The sequence below is a fragment of the Herpailurus yagouaroundi genome, unplaced genomic scaffold (genome assembly GCF_014898765.1).
Source record: "Herpailurus yagouaroundi ecotype Mexico unplaced genomic scaffold, PumYag 140, whole genome shotgun sequence".
Classification (NCBI taxonomy): Eukaryota; Metazoa; Chordata; class Mammalia; order Carnivora; family Felidae; genus Herpailurus; species Herpailurus yagouaroundi.
The window spans coordinates 43,470,143-43,495,318 of NW_024412395.1; the positions used below are offsets into that span (position 1 = coordinate 43,470,143).

The 25,176-nt window shown below is 33.9% G+C and overlaps 1 protein-coding gene across 7 annotated transcripts in view; it reads left to right on the forward strand.

Moving 5' to 3' along the window:
- SLC4A10 (solute carrier family 4 member 10) overlaps positions 1-25,176 on the forward strand; it is a 297,084-nt gene that overhangs the window by 166,113 nt on the left and 105,795 nt on the right. For all 7 annotated transcript variants that reach the window (XM_040475187.1, XM_040475186.1, XM_040475188.1 and 4 more), the window contains exons 5-6: positions 202-362; positions 15,280-15,468. In XM_040475187.1, the coding sequence (XP_040331121.1) occupies positions 202-362; positions 15,280-15,468 (350 nt within the window). The remainder of the gene's footprint in view (positions 1-201; positions 363-15,279; positions 15,469-25,176) is intronic.

Here is a 25,176-nt window from a genome sequence, read left to right on the forward strand (position 1 = left end):
TCTTTCAGTGACAAAAAGAATGCTTGTTAAGTGGAATTAAAATGAAATAAACCAAAAAACTTGGGCTAGGTTTTACTTCCCAAGCCCACAAAATCTAGAAGCAATGTGACTGTTTTTCTGTTTCTGCTTTTTATTCTTGGGATAAAGGATCATTCATCTACAATATGATATTCAATGTGCTGATAATATTTATTTGTGTAGGTGGCTGAAGTTTGAAGAAGATGTGGAAGACGGAGGAGAAAGATGGAGCAAGCCTTATGTGGCCACTCTGTCGTTGCACAGCTTGTTTGAGCTGAGAAGTTGTATTCTGAATGGAACTGTGTTACTGGACATGCATGCCAACACTTTAGAAGAAATTGCAGGTATATCTTTTTTTTCCCTTAGTTTGTATCACTCTTATGGGTATAGCTGAGGTTTGTTATTTTCTTTTCCTTAGAACTCTGTGACTCTTGGAAAATCAGTTCTTATGGTCAGCAGATGATACCTTAAAAATGACTTTCTCCTACCCCCTTGTTTTAGATAAAAGAAGTTGAAATTTGGAGAAATATGGTCTAATTTGTTAATGGCAAGTCTAGAACAAAGAACTAATCCTGACTCCCATTTAGGATATACTGTTTCCACTATCATGCTTAATTAAGCTGTCACCATTAGAAATTTGAAGGAAAAAAACCCCATAAAACTAGAAAATGATTTTTTCAATATTCAAATACCTGAAATAATCATATTAAAAATTCAGTAGATACAAAAATTGTTAATTTAGAATAGAACAGAAAGGTATGACCATTTATTTTAAACTTAAAATAAAACTCATTAATTCCAGAGGATGGCAAGCAATGCATTTGAAATTAGTTTGTAATTTAATACTATGACTAGCCCCTGGGATGAGAGATTTGTATTAGAAGCCTATTATGGCTATAGAACACAGGCAGTTATATGTAGGAAACATCTTACTGTTACTCTAGAAATAGGAACAAAGAACTCCTGTATCTTTTGATAAAAGATATTAAACATGACAAACATGATAAATGTGTTTTCATAAAAGCAAAATAATACAAAACGTTTTGAAAGAGTATAAATAAAATAGTTAATGGAGATTTTAAAAATAAAAACAAAGCAAGGACTTGGGCAGTTTTAAAAAATTTCTAGTTTGGAAAAAATAAATAAAAGCAGTTCCATGTAGAATTTTTTTGCAAAGTAGAAAGACTTAAGGGAAACTTTAATGTCTGCATTATATTACAGAGGAGGAAAAAACACCCCAAAACTCTGTAAATGTTTTTTGATTCCATAAGTGAGAGAATATTATATTAAAAAATTATGTACATAATTTAATCTTCAGAATAGCCTCATGAAGTGTCATTCCCAATTTTCAGTAAGAAAATAGAAATTCTGAGATTTTCATGGTGCTTGTTCCATCTAAGGGCCCCTGTAAGTTGTGTGTTCCTTATATTATACTACAACCACTGGCTGAAGAAAGAGAATGACTTGAAGTAGATGTTGCCCAGATTTTAATGATTGTTTAATTACTTTAAAAATTATTTATTTGGACATTGATGCAGATAGGCATGCATACATTGTGATATGTGTGAAAAGAAGGATATCCTGGCTTAGGATAAAAAAGGTTAGAGAGGGAGGGAGCCAAAACATAAGAGACTCTTGAAAACTGAGAACAAAGTAAGGGTTGATGGGAAGGTTGGGGGGGGGTGGGTGATGGGTATTGAGCACTTGGGTATTGAGTATTACCCAATTGAGTATTGAGTATTGAGATGGGTATTGAGTTGGAATGAGCACTGGGTGTTGTATGGAAACCAATTTGACAATAAATTTCATATTAAAAAAAAAGCAAACAGGAAAGAGAAGCCTTCCTTCTGAGTTTCATACTACACCTATGAAGAGCTTTCCCTTTATTTTTAAAAACTTTTTTTAATGTTCATTTACTTTTGAGAGAGAGAATGGGGGAGGGGCAGATAGAGAGAAGGAGAGGCAGAATTTGAAGGAGGCTCCAGGCTCTGAGCTATCAGCACAGAGCCCTGCTCGGCTCAAACTCACAACCGTGAGATCATGACCTGAGCTGAAGTCAGATGCTTAACCGACGGAGCCACCCAGGCGCCCCAAAGAGCTTTTCCTTTAAAAGAATGAACCAAAGGGGCTCCTGGATGGCTCCGTTGGTTAAGCATCAGACTTCAGCTCAGGTCATGATCTCACAGTTTGTGAGTTTAAACCCCGAGTCAGGTTCTGAGCTGTCAACGCTGCTGGAGCCTGCTTCAGATTTTGTGTCTCTATAACTGCCCCTCCTCCACTCATGCCTGCTCTCTCTCAAAAATAAACAAACATTAAAAAATAAATAAAATACCTAACTAGAAAAAACAAATAAAATAAAATAAAATAAAATAAAATAAAATAAAATAAAATAAAATAAATAACTAGAGCCAAATAGGCTATATGAAGTTAAATACAGTATACTTTTCAGAGGAACACAGGATGCAGTAATGGATCACTCTAAATCAAGACTTAAAGAAAAGGGTTAACTTAGGAATTAGCAAACTTCTTGTGAATGCTGGAACAGTAGTTATCCAACTTAATTTCTTAGCTTTACATTATGGGGTCCTGCCGATAGCCCCTAAACATTTTTATGTTTTAATTAGGAACCAAATGGCTGGGTTCTTCATGGTACTTTGCAATTTAGGAAGCTCTTTTAAGTAATTCTGTACTATCTTTTTGATACTCAAAACAAAATTGGGCCTCAGTATTATTATTGTTATCATTTCTTTATAAATAAACTGAGATTCTGAAAGTTAAAGATCTTGCCCAAAATAAGGAGTTTGTTCCTGCTGTTTATGTCAGTGATGACATTACCTTTGAAAAATGGAGTAATCCAAAATACTTTTGGATTGGCTATATCTAATGAGGCTGTCAAATTCCTCAACCTGGCAAAATTAACCTCAGAAAATACCCTTCATAGTTTTACCAGGTTTTAAATTTCTTAAAGCATATAATTTCTAATGCTTTCTTTAGAAATTTATTTCTACCAGGAAATCTCCCATGAATTTGACTAAACCTCTGTTCATTTCATCACCTTAGTTCCGTTTTATTGTCTAAATTTATGCTTCCTTTCCCTACCACTGCTCCTTTCCCCAAGCTGTGGGAAGGTTGTTAGCCGTGTTAATTCTCGCTCTTGAAAGCAAATTACATTTTCTAAGTCTATCCTTACAAAGGAAAGTAGTTCAATGGAAGACTTGATACCCCAAATAGCTTTTATTCTTCTTGTTTAATTAGTCTGTATCTTTCTGTCTCTAAAGTAGCTCATCTTGAATGTCCCATTTACAGTGTAGAGCACTCTGTAAAATACCATCCAGAAGATGTCATTAGTTTAGAGCTAATACCACATTACAAACATATAATTAAAAATACTTGTTGATCACTATTACCTTAGATTCCTTTTCACTCATTAATGAGAAGAGATTCCCTCTTTTTGAGTAATTGTAATTTGACTTCTTTAATCCAAAGGTATTTATTTCTGCCTTCAATAAAATCTTATTAGAACATTTTCTCCCTTTAGCATATAATGATTTTCTTACTGTTTACCAATTGCTATTTTTACTTTGTGGCAATTGAGCCCTACTGCTAAGCGTAATAAGTATGCTTCATATTTTTAAGACTTCTAACTTTATATTTTCACATTATATTTTATTATCATGGTAACCTTTATGAGATAGGGAGGAGGATATATGCCCTATTTTATAAACAGATAAACAGAAAATGATGCATCATAGGTAATACCTGCAGACATGGGAATAATTTCTTTTATTAACCTATAATCATAAGTTTGGTTTTATTCTATTTCATGATAATTTGTGAACTTAGTGGTTAATAATAAGACTGGAACTTATTTTCACCTCTTATTTGTCATGTTTTCCTATATGTTAAGCACTTACTAACATATGAATCACTAGTTTCAATTTTCCAAAAGCTGGATATAATATGTATCTTTAAGGACTCTAAACTCTTCCATTTTCTGAATGTGCAGGCTTTGCAGCATTAATATTTTCTAGACATTTTCTAATAGAGAAATATGACCCAGATATTGTTTTAGAATAATCAAGGATTTTTATATCAATGTTCTGATTTAATAGAGTCTTAGATAATTCTTTAAAGAGATTTTTGTAGTCTTAACAGGAGGAAATCCCATTTGTATCTGGCAGGTCTGTCAAGAATGTCTAGTATAATTAAAGTAGGATTTTCTTTTGGACAAAGTTAATTTAAAAATGTCTATTTCCCAATGTTTCAGGAAACTCAGAATAAACTTAAATGTCTTCCTTCAAAATATTATTTAACCTTTTCAAATCCTAAATTCTCCATATGTAATTTCTTACCATGATTTATTCTGATATGGAGATTAATTGTATTTAAAATGCTTCTTAATTATATTCATATAAATTACACGTGATTTTATGGGCTGTGTTAATCTCTTTGAAATTCAGCACTGTAAAGATTAATAATGGAAGTATTCTGTCTGCGTGTGTATGCTTTAACCTAATTCTGTCAATGGGAGTAAGAAATGAAAACCAAATTAAAGTTAGTACCATGATCAGACGATCAGTCATAGCTCTCAACTCATTAAAAAAAACTTTTGTTGTTAAAAATAGACTATTGGAGGAAAAATCAATATTTTGCTCCACTGAATGTAATCTGCAGATTTGGGAGTATGGAAATAGCCACATTTTAAAATATGTCTATACTATTACCATCCTTGATCTGGAAAGTAAGTTTTCTTAGGGTAGTTTACATTTTTAGTGTACACACTCCTGTGAATGGGGTCAAGCAAACTGTTGAATTTAGATTCTTTCTATTTCTCACTCCTACCCCTCACATCTTTTGAAGTTGTAAAACAATGGGCTTTTAATGTATATGACTATCTTTTAAGAGGCAGAGATTTATATAGAATTGGTAACATCTCATGATCTCTGGAGGTTTTCATTCACTGGTCAAGATGGATTGATCACAATAAAATAATTGCCCAGTTAAAATGAAACTTAATTTTCATTTTCTGAGGCTTTTTCCACAAAGGGTACGAGTGTTGCTAGAGCCTGCTTGGTGCTAGAAGCATGTGACTTATTTATCCTTTTCGTTCTTGCTTCTTCCGATATCACCCAGATCTTGGCATTGTGCTTTGGCAGGCTAGACTGTATTATTTAGACATCATAGCCTGCTGAGATTGTAGGACTTGATGCTGGGCCCAAAGCCATTATGGCTCATTATCCTTTCCTACTTTTCAAGGTTAACACTAATGTATGTTATAGTGGTGAAGAGAACAATGAAAGTGATTAGTGAATCAGATTCCCATTGGTACTTAAATCTCACCTCAGTATAAGTTATGTTCTTAAGCAAGATGATTAACTTTTCTAGTTCATTAGGATCTATTTGATGCAGTTATACCTCAGAGGAGTTTACTGTGTATTTCTGTGTGGCTAATGAGCAGATGAGCATTTTTTTCTATTTACTTTCTCTTATGTAACTGTTTCAAATAAGCCCTTATTTCTGAAAAACTGTGAAGCTAGTGACTTAAAGGTTTTTGAAGTGCTCAAGCCTGGAAAGACTGTACTTTGGTAAGAACTAAAAATTGTAATTATGTACATGGGGTTTTATATGATTCATTTGATTTCGATTAGAATATTGAACTGAGGATACACATCACAGCTTACAGATGAAGCTGTGATACAATGGTATCCTTTTGGTGTTTTAATAACCTACTTTACAACTCTCATTATGAAGTTTATGCTACATATTTTTATATTTATATACATTTTTCCATCTTAGCAAGATTTCAGTGTAAAGTCACATATGTTGGTAATTTATCATTTACTTTATTTCAAATTAATTATAACTACTTATCTCCAAAGAAGTGAGATATAGATTTAAATATTCTACACTATCATACATTTTCAGAATTGAAAGGGACTTCAGAGGTAACTAGAGTGAATATTATGGCCGATTCCTGCACATACATTCTACCTCTTTACATTGTAAACAGAAAAGTAATAGAGCAAAGTTTGGCAAATTACACTCTATGTGCAAATATGCACCACTGCCTTATTTTGTTAGTCCTGTGGGCTAAGAATGGTATTATATTTCACATGATTGAAAAATAGTGAAAAGAAGATTAATATTTTACAACATGAAAATCATATGAGATTTAAATTTCAGTGTCCATAAAAAGGTTTTATTGACACACAACTATGCGCATTTGTGTACATGTTCTTTATGGCTACTTTCATGCTCTAAAGGCAGGCAGAGTTGAACAGTGGTTACAGAGATTGCATGGTTTACAGAGCCTAAAATTTTTTATCTGGCCCATTACAGAAAAAGTTTGTCTACCTATAGTTTAGAAAACTGACTCCAGAGTGAAGGTTAGTTCTTAATCAGCCTAAGCCAGTCATGGGGACAATATTTCCTTAGCCAGGGATTGTCTCAGCATGGACAGGGCTATGTCAGTAGGACTTAAGAGAATTTGTCTTTTAAGAGAAAGTCACAAAAGTCAAAGAATATGTGGATATCAACAAAGATATATATTTCTTTTTTGCTGTTGGCAGCTACCTTATGACCATAAAGAAAATCAGCCTTAAGGTTGAACTCACACCTAGAGGAGGGAGAAACTGACAGAGTCAGAAAAACAGAATTAAATCCAGCCTAACATTGATTTTCCATTATGTGAGCCAATGAAATTCATTGTTTTATAGTTTGATTGGAATTTTTGGTTTTTTAAATTGAAGTATAATTGGCACACATATTATACTATTTTCAGGTGTACAGCATAGTAATTTGACATTTATGTGCATTTTGAAATGCTCACCATATGACTCTGGTTACCATCTGTGTCTCTCTGTCTTATCTATGTTCCCTGTCCTGTATATTACATCTCCATGACTTATTTTATAACTGGAAGTTTATATCTCTTGATCCCCTTCACCATTTTTGCTCTCCCTCAACCTGCCTTTCCTAGGGAGCCATAAGTCTGTTCTCTGTATCTGTGAGTCTGGTTTTGTTTTGTGTGTTCACTTATTTTATCTTTTACATTATACACATAAGTGAAAACTTACAGTATTTGTCTTTCTCTGACTTATTTCACTTAACATAATACCCTCCAGGTCCATCTGTATTGTCACAAATGGCAAGAGTTTATTTGTGTGTGTGCGTGTGTGTGTGTGTGTGTGTGTGTGTGTGTATAAATACAATATCTTCTTTATTCATTCATCTGTCAATGAACACTTAGGTTGCTTCTATATCTTGGCTATTGTAAATTATGCTGCAATAAACATAAGGCTGCATATATATTTTTGAGTCAGTATTTTCATTTTCTTTAGATAAATACCCAGAAGAGGAATTGCTGGATCAAATGGTAGTTGTATTTTTTTTAACGTTTCTTTATTTATTTTGAGAGAGAGAGAGAGAGAGAGAGAGCATACAGAAGCAAGGGAAGGGCAGAGAGAGAGGGAGACAGAGAATCCCTCTGCCAGTGCAGAGCCTGACATGGGGCTCCAACTCCCAACTGTGAGATCATGACCTGAGCCAAAATCAGGAGTTGGACACTAACCGAATGAACCACCCAGGTACCCCAATAGTTCTATTTTTAAATTTTTGAGGAGCATCCATACTGTTTTCCTAGTGGCTGCACCAATTTGCATTTCTACCAACAGTGCATGAGGGTTCCCTTTTCTCCACATCCTCACCAACACTTGTTATTACTTGTCTTTTTGATACTAGTCATTCTGCCAGATGTGAGGTCTCGGTGTGGTTCTGTTTTGCATTTCCTGATGATTGGTGATGAGCATCTTTTCATGTGCCTGTTGGCCATTTATGTGTGTTTAGATTCAGATCTTTTGTCCAGTTTTTGCTTTTGGCTATTCAGTTGTAGGAGTTCTTTATATATTTTGGATATTAGCCCCTTATCAGATATTTGGTTTGCAAATATTTTCTCTCACTCAGTAGATTGCCTTTTTGTTTTGTTGAGTTTCCTTTGCTGTGCAAAAACTTTTTAGTTTGATGTGGTCCCATTTGTTAATTTTTGCTTTTGTTGCCCTTATCTGAGAAGACATATCAGGAAAATGCTACTATGTATGATGTCAAAGAAATTACTGTCTAAGTTTTCTTCTAGAAGTTTTAAGGTTTCTGATCTTGCCATCAAGTCTTTAATCTATTATAAGTTAATTTTTGTGTGTGCTGTAAGATAGTCTAGTTTCATTCTGTATGTAGTTTTCCCAACACCATTTATTTGAGGAGATTGTTTTTCCCCATTGTATGTTCTTGCCTCATTTGTTGTAGATTAATTGACCATATATGCATGGGTTTATTTCCGGGCTCTATTCGGTTTCATTGATCTGTGTGTCTGTTTTTGTGCCAGTACCATACTGTTTTGACTACTATAGCTTTGAAGTGCTGTTTGAAGTCAGGGATGATGATACCTTCAGCTTTATTCTTCATTCTCAAGACTGTGTTGGCTATTTGGGGTCTTTTGTGGGTCCATACAAATTTTAAGCTACTTGTCTGTGAAAAATGTCATTTTATTTTGATAGGGATTATTACATTGAATGTATAGATTGTTTTGGATAGAATAGACATTTTAACAATATTAATTCCTTCATCCATGAGTGTGGTATATCCTCCCATTTATCTGTGTCTTCTTCAATTTTTTTCATCAATGTTGTATAGTTTTCAGAGTATAGGTCTTTTACTTTCTTGGTTAAATTTATTCCTAGGTATTTTATTCTTTTGGATGCAATTGTGAATGGGATTTTTTCACTTAATTTCTCTTTCTGATAGTACATTATTAATTTATAGAAATGCAACAGATTTCTATATATTACTTTTGTATGCTAGAACATTATTGAATTCATTTGTTATAATAGTTTTTTGGTGGCATCTTCAGGGTTTTCAGCAAGTAGTGACAGTTTTACTTTTTCCTTACTAATTGGAAAATGTCTTTTATTTCATTTTATTGCCTAATTGCTATGGCTAGAACTCCCAATACTATGTTGACAAAGAGTGGTGAGAATGAGCCTCCTTGTCCTGTTCCTGATCTTTGAGGAAAAGCTTTCAGCTTTTCGCCATTGAGTATGATGTTCGCTGAGTTTGTCATATATGGTCTCTATTATGTTGAGGTACATTTCCTTTACACCTACTTTGTTGAGAGTTTTTATCACAAATGGGTGTTGTATTTTGTCAAATACTTTTTCTGCATCTATTGAGATGATCATATGATTTTTATCTTTCATTTTGTTAATGTATATCACATTGATTGATTTCAACAATTCTTGCATTCCTGGAATAAATTCCGGTTGATCTTGGTGTATGATTCTTTTAACATATTGTTGAAATTGGTTTGCTAATATCTTGTGCAGGATTTTTGCATCTATGTTCATCAGGGATACCAGCTTGTAATTTTCTTTTTCTTTCTTTCTTTCTCTCTTTTTTTTTGTGGTGTTTTTGTCTGGTTGGTATAAGCATAATGATGGCATCATAAAATGAGTTTGGAAGTGTTCCCTTCTTTCAATTTTTTGGAATAGTTTGAGAAGTATAGGTATTAAATCTTCTTTGAATGTTTAGTAGAATTCATCAATGAAGTCATTTGATCCTGAACTTTTGTTCACTAGAAGTTTTCTTTTTAATACTGATTCACTGTCCTTACTAGTAATCAGTATATTTAGATTATCTATTTCCTCATGATTCAGTCTTGAAAGGTTGTGGGTTTCTAGGAATTTATCCAATTCTTCTAGATTGTTGAATTTGTTGGTGTAGATTCATAGTAGTTGCTTATGATCTTTTGTATTTCTGTGGTATCAGTTGTAACTTCTCTTTTATTTCTGGTTTTATTTGCATTTTCCTTTTTTTAAAAAAAATTTGATGTGTCTGGTTAAGGATTTGTCATTTTTGTTTATCTTTTCAAAGAACCAGCTTTTAATTTCATTTATCTTTTCTATTGTCTTTTTAGTCTCTATTTCATTTATCTTTGCTCTGATTTTTATTATTTCCTTCCTTCTACTAACTTGGGCTTCATTTGGTCTTCTTTTCTAGTGCCTTTAGATGTAAAGTTATCGAGATTTTTCTTGTGTCTTGAAGTAGACTTGTATCCCTGTGAACTTGTCTCATAACTGCCTTTGTTGCATTCCATAGATCTTTTAGATGTTTTCTTTTATTTCAAGTTTTTATTTAAATTCTAGTTAGTTAACATATATGGTAACATTAGCTTATTTGGTGTGTGTGCGTGTGTGCGCGCACGTGCGTGCGTGCGTGTGTGTATTTAGATCACTCCTGATTGTGGGTTGCCCCTCTGGGGGTGGGGTGTTTGGTGAGAGCATGTCTCTGCATCTCCTATCAGTCTTGATGTGGTGCTTTCATCCTTTGTTGTGGAACAGGTGTTCGGCTAGTTCTCAGGTTTTTTCACAGACTATTTTCCACATGTAGCTGTATATTTGTCTTGTCCATTCGAAGAGGTGAGTTCGGGTCTTCCTACCCTGTCATCTTGAATCTCCTCCTTTGAGTTTTCTGTTATTGATAAACCCAACTCTGCCTTCACTTGATATACCATTATAAAATAATTATGAATGTATTAAAACCACCCAAAATCCAAACCTGGGACCCATAACCTACTTAAAGGAAATCTTACACTGGAAAGTATTTACTGAGGGTCTCAATATTCTAATCAGTCCATTAGGTGCCTTATATATTTGGGCCTACAGCATATGAGATAGATATTATCTCCATGTTACAAATAAGAACCCTGAGGTTATCCAACTTTATAAGATCACATAGCTAGAATGTGCTACAGTGACCCAAATCTGTTTCCTTAGTCCATTTCCCTTTTACACTGAAGTAAACATTGTTTGTAGGGGAGAATTATGCTAATATTGAATTTTTCGTTGTACTCAGTAGGATTGTGGAAGGCAATTCATTGTGATATGCTTGCTTTACTCCTTTTATAAAGAGTGCCTCAAAAAATTAAATAGTTAATATTTGATAATCTGGGAGCAGATTAATTATACTGAAGTTGTTGTTAAATTATGAATTTAGTTTTTAGAGCAGTTTTAGGTTCACAGAAAAATTGAGGGGAAGATACAGAGATTTCCCATAACCCCCTGAACTCACACATGCATAGCCTCCCTCACTATCAATATCCCTCACCAGAATGTTACGTTTGTTACAACTGATCAACCTACATGGACACGTCATTATCACATAAAGTCCATGCTTAACACTGGAATTCACTCTGAATGTTATACATTCTGAATGGATTTGGACAAAAGTATAATGATATGTATCCAGTATTATGATATCATACAGAATATTTTCACTGCCCTAAAAATCCTCCTGTTTCATGTATTTATCCCTTCCACATCCCCTAGTTTTGAAAAAGGAGATACTTGTTCTTTTGTTGTTATTATGTGATTAATCAGTGTTCTTTAGTATTTTTTATTACCTAAAACTCCTCCTGCAAAAAATGAAAAATTTATGAAATTGCTGATATCTGTTTTTGACTTACAAAATGGCAGTTTTATGTGAGTCACTCTGATGCTAAGGTAAAACCTTGAAGTTTCTATTTATTCCTACTCCTACCCACTCTCACACAATTTGGTGTGTATCATTACAATATCCTTTCTCTGTATGTGTGTATGTACCATAAATAGAATCATACAATATCAGTTCGTTTGCGACTTTGGTTGTTTCTTTAAAAACAGAATTGACTCTGTTTTTTTTTTTAAATTAAAACATTTAAAATTATTATTGAAGTGTAAAAAATTATTATTGAAGTATAATTGGCATATAATGTTATATTAGCTTCAGGTATACAACTTGATTCTGCAGTTCTATACGTTACTCAATGCTCACCCCAATAAATGACTCACCATCTGTGCCTGTACAATATTACCCTAGTACTGACTATATTCCCTATGCTGTACTTTTCATCTCCATGACTTATTTTTTGTTTTAATTTTTTTAATGTTTATTTTTGAGAGAGAGAGACAGAGATAGAGCATGAGCAGGGGAGGGGCAGAGAGAGAGGGAGACACAGAATCCAAAACAGGCTCCAGGCTCTGAGCTGTCAGCGCAGAGCCTGATGTGAGGCTCAAACTCACAAACCATGAAATCATAACCTGAGCTGAAGTCAGATGTTTAACCAGCTGAGCCGCACAGGGACCTCCTCCATGAGTTATTTATTTTATAAGTGGAATTTTGTACCTCTTAATTTCCTTTATCTATTTCATTCCTCCTCCTACCTCTCTCCCTTCTGGCAACCACCAGTTTTTTCTCTATATTTAAGAGTCTGTTTTTCTGTTTGTTTGTTCATTTCTTTTGTTTTTTAGATTTCACGTGTAAGTGAAATCATATGGTATTTGTCTTTGTCTGACTTATCTCACTTAGCATAGTATCCTCTAGGTCCATCCATGTTATCACAAATGTTAGGATCCCATTCATTTTTATTGCTAACATTCTGTTGTATATATGTATGTATATGCCACATCTTTATCCACTCATCTATTAATGGACACTAGTGCTGCAATAGACATGAGGGAGCATTTATCTTTTTTTTTTTAATGTTTATTTACTTTTTGAGAGAGAGAAAGACAGAGTGTGAGCAGGTGAGGGGCAGAGAGAGGGAATCCAAAGCAGACTCCAGGCTCTGAGCTGTCAGCACAGAGCCTGAGGCAGGGCTTCAACTCACACACCACAGGATCATGACCTGAGCCAAAGTCTGTAGCTTAACTGACTGGGCCACCCAGGTGACCCCGGGGGCATTTATCTTCTTAAATTAATGTGTACATTTTCTTTGGGTGAATACCCAGTAGTGGACTTACTGGATCATATGGTAATTGCATTTTTAATTTTTTGAGGAACTCCATATAGTTTTCCACAGTGGTTGCACCAACTTCCATTCCCTCCAGCGGTGCACAAGGGTTCCCTTTTCTCCACGTTCTCTCCAACACTTGTAACTTCCTGTCATTTTTGATACTAGCAGTTCTTACCGGTGTAAGGTGATAATTTATTTTGGTTTTGAGTTACATCTCCCGATGATTGGTGATGTTGAGCATCTTTTCACGTGCCCGTTGGCTACCTTTAGTCTTCTTTTAAAAAAATGTCTATTCAGGTGCTCTGCCCATTTTTTAATCAGGTTGTTTATTTTTTTGGTGTTGAGTTGTGTGAGATTGTAACATATTTTGGATATTAGCGCCTTCTCAGATATATGATTTGCATGTATTTTCTACCATTCAGGAGTGTCTCTTTTTATTGATTTCCTTTGCTGCGCAGAAGCTTTTTCATTTGATATAGTCCCATTTGTTTATTTTTGCATTTGTCGCCATTGCTTCTGGAGTCAGATCCAGTCAGGAGCTGCTTTGGAGGGGTGCCTGCAAAGGCAGGTGTGTCTAGTGGGGCACACAGTGCTAACAAGGTAGATGGAGAGTGTAGAGCTGGCTCCCACAAATGTCCTGCTGTCTAGATGGGGGTGGGGGGAGTGAAAGAGAAATGGCACCTGCCAGAACTTTCGCTCCCAGTGAAATCTCCTGTAGATCCCTGTGCCTCTGGTACGTCGATAAATCTTCACGTACACACCAGACAGTTTTCAAACTGCTGCTTCTGTGCTGTGTTTTCAGTGGAATTATTTAGTAAGCTGGCCCTTTAAGAGTAGGGACTACAGTTTCCTATTGCCTTAAGGCTCCCCTGGAGTTAAGCCTGTTAATTACGAAGCTCCTGGAATTAAGCCCTGCTGGTTTTCAGAGGCAGAGATTTTAAGGGAACTTTTCTTACCAGTGTGGGTCCTCATTGCCAGGACTGCCTGGGGGGTGGGGGGTCTGATCCTCTTGAATTTCCATGTTTGTGATGTCCAGTCCTATCTGTGATTAGTGCTGCTTGGGGTTTGGTTTCCAATCACATCTCTGCCTTTCTTACCTTTTTGTATATGGCGTTCTCTCTCTGACTAGCTGTGGAAGGCCTGTTCTGCCTGACTTCAGGCCATTTTCAGTTCTGTAAATGTAGCTCTGATCCTCCTACTCCACCATCTACTCTCCTTCCTACAATGAGGCTCACTGAAGTGATCTTGGTATATTACCAAAAAACTTAAAATTCTGTTACTCATCTACTTATTTTATAGGTGTTTCTGACGCTACTATGATAAATATCAGTCTGCTTAATTATAGCCTCCGAAATCTCACCTTTATTCTTTGTTTTATGTTTATAGAAGACCTTTTAAATATAAACACATTTTCGGGGCGCCTGGGTGGCGCAGTCGGTTAAGCGTCCGACTTCAGCCAGGTCACGATCTCGCGGTCCGTGAGTTCGAGCCCCGCGTCGGGCTCTGGGCTGACAGCTCGGAGCCTGGAGCCTGTTTCGGATTCTGTGTCTCCCTCTCTCTCTGCCCCTCCCCCGTTCATGCTCTGTCTCTCTATGTCCCAAAAATAAATAAATGTTGAAAAAAAATTAAAAAAAATAAATATAAACACATTTTCAAGGAAGGTGTGCCAGGGTGGACTTAATATCCATGTGAAAAGAGTTGTTTACTCTCCAAATGCAATGACTAGACAGCTGCCTAAGCCTCCCTGCCTCAGATTTTTACAGATGGACTTTTGTTTACCTAAAGAGGAAATACGGAAGTCATTTTCTGCTAGAAAAAGGGAGAAAAACCATATTAAAATATAAGTATAAAGCCACCTTACAATTTTATAATTTTTTTGTGTTTATTTATTTTTGAGACAGAGACAGAGCATAAACAGGAGAGGGACAGAGAGGGAGACACAGAATCCGAAGCAGGCTCCAGGCTCTGAGCTGTCAGCACAGAGCCCGGCATGGGGCTTGAACTCACGAACCATGAGATCATGACATGAGCCGAGATCGGATGCTTAAGCGACTGAGCCACCCAGGCGCCCCTACAATTTTAAACATAGTAATTATATTGATACTACCACTGCTACTGTTTCCTCCCATCAGTGTGAATAATGGAGAATATAAAGTGCTTTGTTCTCAATACAACTATGTCCATTTAAACAATAATACTCCATTAAATTATTACATATTTAAATTGAACGGTTTATATTAAAATTTTTTCCCAAGTCTTTTTGTGCAACATTTCAACAAAAAGAGGCAAGTTTCTGTTTGTAAGACCGTATCTAGAGATTCTTAAAGGAGTTCATTCTATTTTAAGATGAATAATATTATCTAGGGTGTGCATATTTGGACTCAGTGATTTGCTGCTTGCATACTATGCAGTGCTAATCTTTTCTTGCCTTTCCTCTTCAGACATGGTCCTTGACCAACAAGTAAGCTCAGGTCAGCTCAATGAAGACATACGTCACAGGGTCCATGAGGCACTGATGAAACAGCATCACCACCAGAATCAGAAAAAACTCACCAACAGAATTCCCATTGTTCGTTCCTTTGCTGATATTGGCAAGAAACAATCAGAACCCAATTCCATGGATAAAAATGGTAAATGTTTCTTTATTGTACTCTTTATGTTTATTATAGGTATCTGAAATTTCAAAGTGTCTCTAAATTCTTTAAAACGTATTTTATTTGAAAACATAGTTTTCAATTATTGTAGAATTATTTCTTTTATATATGTATAGAGATATATACATATATCTCTATACATATATATATATATATATATATATAGTCTGATTATCAAGCATCAAACTATAGAAATTTTAACAAAGAATTTAAGTTTCCTGAAATGCTCATGAAAGAACGCAAAAGAACTTTTGTCTAATGAGAAGTAACGTACTCAAATGCAGTGAACGTTAAACCAAGCATCAGTTGTATCCCAATCAAAGTCTTAGTCCTTGTTCCACAACTTGAGAACGTAATGTAATGCTTTAAGTTATGGTTGTTTTGGTTAAAATGAGTAATGATCACCAGTTATTGTTTGTGGAAAAAAGATATTGATTTCATGTTGTTCATAGTCGGCAAATTCCATGAGAGATTATGATTGAAAAGACCAGCTGGTGGCTCTGCATATATGAAGCCTGATTTCCAGCTCGTAGGCTCATTGCTGTTTGCTGTGCTATGTCCACACTGTCCATGGAGCCACATGTACTTACTATCCACTCACACCACAGAGATGACACCAACCACTGTTTTTTTAGCAATCATGCCTTACTCCTAGTAGTTTATGCTTGAAACTGTTTTCTCCTTCTTGTGTGTTTTGTTCTTTTCTTGCATCTATTTGAAACCTTCATCATTTGCACTAAGGACGTTGCCTAGGAATCTCTTGTTGCATCCATCCTGGACATTATAGTCTTGTGAAGGAAAATAAAGTTATCATGAAGATGATATGAATTTGTTAAATTTTGATCAGCTATAAAAGTTTCCAGCTTTAAAAGATAAAAAATTAATGAAAAGTAATTCAAATGCTTTACTAGACAGACTGATTGCTACAAATGCACTAAAGCACGTATATTACTGCATGGACTATTTTATGTCATTTCACTTCTACTTTCAAAAGCGTTAGTGATGCCTTAAATGCAAATGCATGAGAATGAGTTCTCTCCACATTTTGCTTTAAATAGGATTTTTAAACCAATTTTCCTACTACTGAATCAAACATATACTTATAAAAAATGCTGTAATAAATCACTGAAGATGGTTAGATGTACTGTTGTTTCAGAGCATAGAACCAGTTCTTAATGGCAAAATGATTTTTGAAATACTTATTTGCTTTTTAAAAGATGCTTCAATAACAATGTAGGTCATTGTCATTATAGAGCACTCTGTAGTTGTGCATATACAGGTATCCCCTGCTTTCTAAAAGTTCCCATTATGCCACTTGACTTTTCTGAAAGACTTACATTAGTGCCTGTTTTCACTAACCAAGAGAAATCCGAAAAGGATTTTGTTTTTATGAAAAAAGCTATTACTGTACTAATGTAGGTCTTAAAAGTGAAGTGGCATAAGGCAAACTTCCACAAAGTGGGGGATGCTCTTCATGCATTTTAGCTTATAAAAGGTTTCATAGGAACACTTTACTTTTGCATAGTGATGGAAACCTGTAAAAAGTTCAGTAAAGCTCTTTATGACATATACCAGCTTGTATTTGTAGATTTCACTGGGCATTTTGAGAATTTATGACTTACTTTGAATCATAGCGCATATTTAAAATATATTCATATTCTAAATCATAATTTGCTTTAAAATATGTTATACATAAAAATGACGAAATGAAGCTTTTATATTCTGAGGCAATCTAAATGTAGTACTTTTATTATGCTTATAATACTAGTACTTATTTCGGTGTGATGATATAAAAAAAACAGACTCAGATATTTACTAATTTTCACATTGGGCTTATATCTACATGATTCTAAAGATCTTATTAAAATATTTCTGTGAACTAATTCTCTACCAATATAAGCACATTTTAAAAATTCTGCCTTCATTTCATTACTTTTAATAGAAATCATACCATAAAACCTATGTCTATAAGAAGGACATGTGCTTATTTAAAAATTCAAGGCTTGTGGGCTGTGAACTAGCCATAATTTATATTTGAAATTTTCCTGGGGATAATGTTTACTATAAAATAATTTTATTGCATTTGTTCTTGGAGGGAAGAAGGTAATGAATTTACTGGATGATTAATTTATTGTAATATCATGTAGACTAGACACACTCCTTGTTACTGCTTTAAACTATAATTCTCTATAATTCTATAATCTATCTATAGACATATCTATATATATCTATAGATCTATCTACCTAGATAGATAGATTTGGAAGGATGGGATATGATATAGATAGATAGATCTATAGATATATATAGATATATAGAATTCTGTAATAGTTCTATAATGATAGAATTATAATCAAGAATTATAGCCTTGAATCACAAGTCCAAGTATAGACACAAAGGAATACAAAGTTTTCTGAAAGCCTACTTTTTGCCTTACTGAGGCAAATGCTTAGTTTTTCTGAAAACTAAAATATGAGTAGTTCTGAAGTGATTCTGTCACTGTCTGTCTAATCAGCCTTTATCTAAAACACATAGAGATCTCTCTGAGGCACACATTAGGGTAATAAAAACTTAGAAACATTTCTTTTTTTTTTTTTTTTTGAAACATTTCTAATAAGATTCATATACCCAATTAAGTATTGTTGTAAAGTATGCTGTCAGAAATGGTTTTCTAAGCCTGGGCTTATAACACCTCCTTGTGACTCTGTTTTGCTTCTTCATACACTTTGCATAATTATGTGTGTTGAGAATTCTGAAAATATGTATAGACTTCACCAATTTAGAAATAAATCTCCTATCCAGAAGTGAAAGAAAGTGTGAAAGACCTTTATTACTAAGGTTCTCAATCTACTTAGGAACTCTAAAAACTGACAAATTCTAGATAAACAAATCGAAATTCATAGCCATAAATATAGATTTGACATTATTTCAACATATGCAAAAGGGATTTATTTTTTTGTGCAGTAGTACAGAGAGATGCAAAACGATTTCAAGAAATCCAAAAGGGTGAAAATAATATTCTTATTATTAAGAAAAAAATCTCTTCAGCAGGGAATTGCTTGTAAAAAGATTGACTTTTTTCTTTTTAAGATTATAGAATAGGAAGTAAATGGAAAGCGGGTTTTATAGAAACTTGAAAACTAACGTTTTCCTTCGCCATCATAGGGATAGAAATAAGCCCCCTCTTATTTAATATACTTTCATGTTTGAGGCAAAACAGTTGAAATTCCCTCAAAAATGAGCTGATATTTATGTAAAGAAGTCTAAACGAGTCATATTAGATAAGGTTTCTGCTGCCTTAATTGACTTTTCCTTGAGCATATTACCTTGGTAGTAATCCCAAGGGTTAATTAAATTCAGTATTTCAGTCTGAGTTTCATGTGTGGATCTTCCCCATGTCATAGATTTAATTTGCAAGATAGTGATTTCCCAGCTCCTCTCTTCCCCAAGTCTGCACTATTTTGTTCATAACTTTTTTTTAGAGATTTGTGATAATTTGTCGGTCTCACCTCTAAATATGTTAGCTTTACTTTTTTGTGTAATTTTTTTCTTGGTGTTTTGCACATTCTCTTAAGGGCCAAGATACAGGATGCTATGGATCCACCATGCATTTTAATGCCACCATGCTGTGTTTAACTTTCACTTTTCATTAAGCATCAAAACTGTGAGAATTAAATGTCTGATTCTGATGTTTCAATAAAAAGTGACAGTTACATTTGGCAAAACAACAGCAAAAAATAATAGAAAAATAATATCTTCTTTAACATTAAAACCCTGAAAAAGATATGGGTAGAAAGTACTCAGAGTAAATATATCAAGAATACTCAAAGAATTCCTTGAAACCAGAAGGACTTTCTAAAAATAAAAAATAAGACTTTTGTATTAAAATGATCTGCAAAGTAAAAATATCAGGATATATATTTTATCATTTAGGTCATGCATTTGGTTACACTTTGAGACATTTGGATTACAAATTTAATATCAAGTATTATTACCCTACTGATAACATTTACATTTTTAAAAATAATTTGAGACTCTTAGTTTGCTCAGGTGTAGGCTTTTCTCATTCCACTGTGTTTACTAATAATCTATTTCTTTTCCTTAATATATCTTTTCTCCCCCCCCCCCCATTATGAATACTTTCCAGTTGTATCTTTTATTTAGGATCTCAAAAGGACTTACAGAGCAGAGGGTCTCTGACTTACTTTCAAAACCATAAATGACTGGAGAACATTTATTTTATTTTATTTTTTTTATTTTTTTTAATTTTTTTTTCAACGTTTATTTATTTTTGGGACAGAGAGAGACAGAGCATGAACGGGGCAGGGGCAGAGAGAGGGGGAGACACAGAATCGGAAACAGGCTCCAGGCTCTGATCCATCAGCCCAGAGCCTGATGCGGGGCTCGAACTCACGGACCGCGAGATCGTGACCTGGCTGAAGTCGGACGCTTAACCGACTGCGCCACCCAGGCGCCCCCTGGAGAACATTTAGATTGGGAAGGATGGGATATGAGTTGATTCTTTAGGCCTGCATAGATTCCAGCTCTTAAAATAATGTACACATGTGTATTGTGAATGATTTTTATTTATGGCTTTTGGAAACCAGTTTTATTGCCTTATAATCTCTTCTTTTTCCAAATGCCGTACTTTTTATTTTCATACATACAATGCTATTATGTGTTTAGATATTTATATGCTTTCATGTTTTTTAAATACTGTGGTCTCATAAGTAAGATACCAAAAATTTTAAAATTATATCTCATAACGTTCTATCTTTGAAGAACAAAAAAACTAGACCTATAATTCTTACAGTTGATCTTAGCCAAAAGACCAAGAAGCGATAGACTTATAATTCTTAGAATTACTTGAGAGAAAACATGTTGAAGATTTATGTAGGTGACAGAAGTAAACATTGTATAATAAAGATATTTTCCATTGTTCCAAAAAAAAAATCAAGGTGACTGGACACAGTGATGGTTCTGTTAAGAGGCTATATTGCTACTGAGTTTTGAAATATCGAGAGTTGATATTAACAGCAAAAATATATCTAATATGATGTGTTTAAATTTGTTCTTTCTTATGTTAATTATTTTCAGGCATACTAATATTTCTCGAAGTTTAATTATGTGCATACTTTTTATGTTTTTGAAATGTAGCTCACCTAATCAACATTTTCTAAATATTTAGCCTTTCTTTCTTCATGTTTTCTATTCCCATGAATAAATGTATTGTTACACATGTATGTAACTTTGTCATTCATCTTTATATTTCTTTATTTTGCTCTGTCTTGTGTCTGTCTCTAACAGGCTCATCTCATCTCTGTACCTTCCTCATCTCCTACCCCTTGGGTACTCTAAATGCGTTGAAGGTTTCTGAGGTAGTGTAAATCAGCTTGGTCTCTAGGTTAATAGTAACGTACCTTTATGTCTTCATCCCAGTTTCCTTCAATACACATGAGTTTCAGTGGATTAAGCAGTAGCAGATAATGGTATACTTGAGCAATGTATTATTCTCCTCTTGATTTGAATTTGGCCACATAGAAATGTAAAAGTTGCTGTTTGACAATACTTACATACATAATTTATTTAAAGAAGAAGAAAACTATAGGTAAGGGATTAACTGAGTTAATATAATGCTTAACAGATAATTTGAGAATGTATTTTACAGTTGTGTTTCCATAATGAGATAGTTTAATGACAGTGACATCACTTGAAGTTTAAAAAAAATGGTACTTTTGATATAATCTCATGTTCCTTCCTCACAACTTTATGAAGAGGGAAATGACTATGCCAGTCTCACAATGGACTTAATGAAAAATTTATGAAGTAACAAGTAGAAAGGCAGAGCTTTCATTTTCTAATTAGTTACTTGAATTACTCTCAGTTTTCTCCTAAGCTTGTCCCACATCTTTTACACTTTACCTTGGAAAAATTCATGGTCTATAACCACTTGTTATCTGGCTGATATTTGCTCCCTCATGGAAGCCCAGAGGAAAAAATGAATTCATGACTCAAAGGAAAATTAATTCAAGCAGTTGCTAAAATGAGTACTACGTACTATGCACTTTAATTAATAAGATGTATGACAAATATTAAAATTTTGGATTTAAGTGGTGAACTAGTTGAGTTTAAAAGCCTAGAAAAATATACATATATAGGATGAAGTTAGGTGTCTGAAATGTTTACGTTGAAATAGTCATGACCATTTCCTAGTTAATACTAATGGTGTCCCCTTTTCATTAGTTTTTGGATAATTTACTCTAAATATAATTAGGTTATGAGTCAATAAATGTCTCCTTTTTTTGGATAGTCATCTTCATGCCTCAAAACTATTGACGTAATTATAATAACAGATGTGATTAAATATGGCAATGACATTTATTTATAGGATACATTAATGTGGATAGTGGTCAATGGGCAAAATGAAGGTAATATTAAGAAATAGACAAAAACGTGTATGTTTGCAAGCATTGTGGCATTGTGATTAAAAAAGTATCATAAAAAAACAGCATTCATAAAGCTTCCACACACATATGTGAGTGCTAATCCTAACTTTATACGATTTTTTCTGGCAGTGAAAATATCCTAGCAAATTCTTTGTTATTTTTTTAGAAAACATTTTCACTTTTGGTTGAAGGTACAGTCCTCTACCTGAAAATTGTCATTCTGTGAATTACTATTGTTTGAAACATCACAGAGAAAATAAGGAATGCCCTTTCAAAACCTCTGATTTTTCTTATATAACAGTATTTAAGTTAATAAAAGTTGTCTTGAAATCCAAGCCCTCCCCCTTCTTCTGAAAGTCAATAATTGTTGGAATAAAGTAAAGAGATCATTGTTTACAAAGATAAAGACTATAGTATAGAATTTGTTTTGATTTATGGAATTTTTGGTCATCCAATAGACTATGATTCATAATTTGTTTTATATATATATATATATATATATATATATATTGGGGAATATAGATGGATCTAGATATAGAACAATATTTTAAGCCCCTTAAAGGCTTCTCTCTTTTCAAAATAACCCAAACTAAACTTATCATTTTATTTTTTAAATAATAATATCTATATACTTTTTTTGCATCCTGCCAAGTTTTCAGATGCTGCCTTGAAGATAAACATATTTAATGTCTATTGTTTCAGTTTAACAAATTAACATACATATTAAGAAAAAAAATTTGGAGTTCTCTTTAAACTTTGCAGGACTGATGATGTGATTAAATATATTTATTACTGATATTTACTATTATTTAACTATTACCTCTGAAATGTAAAATATATCAAATTTGTGGTTTATATTTCTATATCATAGGCCAGTAGTTTCTATGCCTTTTTCCTGTGTCAGCATACATTCTGTACACATCTGTAGAATCTAGAACTTGCAAGAAATTTCCTGTCATCATCTACTCTGTCTCCTGCTAATTAAAACTGTCCACTAGGTCATTATCCATATCACTTCAAATAGTCATAGAAATAGAACTCGAATCTCTTCCTGATTACCACCTTTATGAGATAATATTTTGTAAAATTTTCATCACCTTAGAACAAGAATAGCATAGAGAACAATGAATCTCAAAATGTTAATATTTATAAGAGGAAATACTAGTGCCCGTGTTTAAAAGATATCACATGAGCTGGAGTTAATTTATAAAATATTCTGCTTTTAAAGTATATATGTGAAAACATAGGCTATCCAGTTTATTCAGATATTAAGTTACAGTGCACTGTCGATCCCATAAAATCTCTTTGAAGTTGGTGACTTCGCATTGGGTTGACTCTCTTTTTGCATGTATTTACTGATCGAATTAAATAATTGTCCCTCCATGTAGTTTTAAACCACATGAAATAAATTATTATAAGAAAGCTGATATATGTTTATTTAATTTTTCCATGCCTTGAATGTCACCACTCAATTTTATACAACATTCAGTAAATTTAGGTTTAAATACATCTAATGTTCTAATTCATGAAAATATGGAGAAATGATGTGAAACTGGTGATTGAAGACATCTGTTAGCACAAATGCATTATGTAAAAGGTTTTTTAAGATTACGGTTATTATTTTGAGAATGATAAATGAAATGGCTGCTAATGAAAAGTTCACAGTCATAGCTGCACAGTGCAGTTAGAAATGGGAGAATGAAAATAACTGATGCAGCTTAAGTCTGTTGTTTCTCTGAAGTTCCTATTTTTCTTGGAATATGATATAATCAGAATGTGCACACATAGTTTGAGGTAAATTCACTTGAAAATTCATTTTTATTTTTTTTTAATTTTTTTTCAACGTTTATTTATTTTTGGGACAGAGAGAGACAGAGCATGAACGGGGGAGGGGCAGAGAGAGAGGGAGACACAGAATCGGAAACAGGCTCCAGGCTCCGAGCCATCAGCCCAGACCCCGACGCGGGGCTCGAACTCACAGACCGCGAGATCGTGACCTGGCTGAAGTCGGACGCTTAACCAACTGTGCCACCCAGGCGCCCTGAAAATTCATTTTTAAAATCTTCACCATATTATTTTACTTTGTTTAGCGAAAGCAGAGAAATATTTAAGTTTTGGAAGAACCTTAAGTCCATTACTTTCTGGCAATATAACAATTTTAAAATAAAAAAAAATTGTACCTATTAATAAATGACCACTGCCTGAGAGCCTTAACAGTTCCCAAAACAAAATTATAGTAATATTTGAAAGTAAATTATTAGTATTTTAAGTCACACTTGGTAATTTCTAGGTACGAGGAGTAAGTGGGATTTCAGGAGAGAGTTTAAAGAAAAGGTCCTATTTGTATATATACTAGGAGTTTAGAGAAGTCCAGATAAGCACAGACTCTAGTAACTAGAAAAGATGAGAGTAAAGGTGAACTTTGAATAAAATTGGGATTTAGGTAGATACAGAGAAGAGGCGGGCAGAGAGGAGAGAGTACTCCTAAGACTGAGGAGAATAAGAGCAGTAATTTGGAGTCATGAGTTATGGTCATGAATACGGTCAAGGCTTCAAAGCTGGTTCGTCATTACTGATTTCCCAGCAAAAGTAACAAGTGAGGATAGGGAGAGATTTTGGAAGAAGAAGAAAGACACAAGTGAAATTAAGCAGAGTTAGTTAATTTTTATCATTTAATTGCAGAGTTTGGGCAGATTTCAGATAAGTTGTGATTGAAAAAAGATGTTTCATATTTAGTGAACTGGAATTTAAATACACATTGTCACATCCCCTCCTCTACTGTCCATTTATTTAACTAATGTCATAATCTTCCTAATGGGAAAAAGACTACAAAGTAATGAGGTTGCTGGTTGGTGTTAATGGAAGACTAATGCAATTCAAGGTTATTGATCTTTTCCCATGCAGACCAATATCAGTACGCTTATATAATTGTGTAGTAACAAGGATAAAATCATATTCAAAGTGTTAGTACTGAGTAAGGGAAGGGTATTTCTAATTGGACCTCTCATACAGAAATCTCTAAGTGTTATTGTCAAAGAATTTTTTCTCATTTTTTTCAGATGCACTAGAAGTCATCAATAAGTTGTGTACTTTTCAGATATTTCCCTTAAAAAAAAAAACTTTACATTTAAAATTCTTCAGGTTGAGCTTAAGTCGTAATAGATATCTATCCTTTCATGAATATATGTCATCTATACCTGTCATTAGTTTTGGATGAAATTTAGAAATCAGTGATGTTTC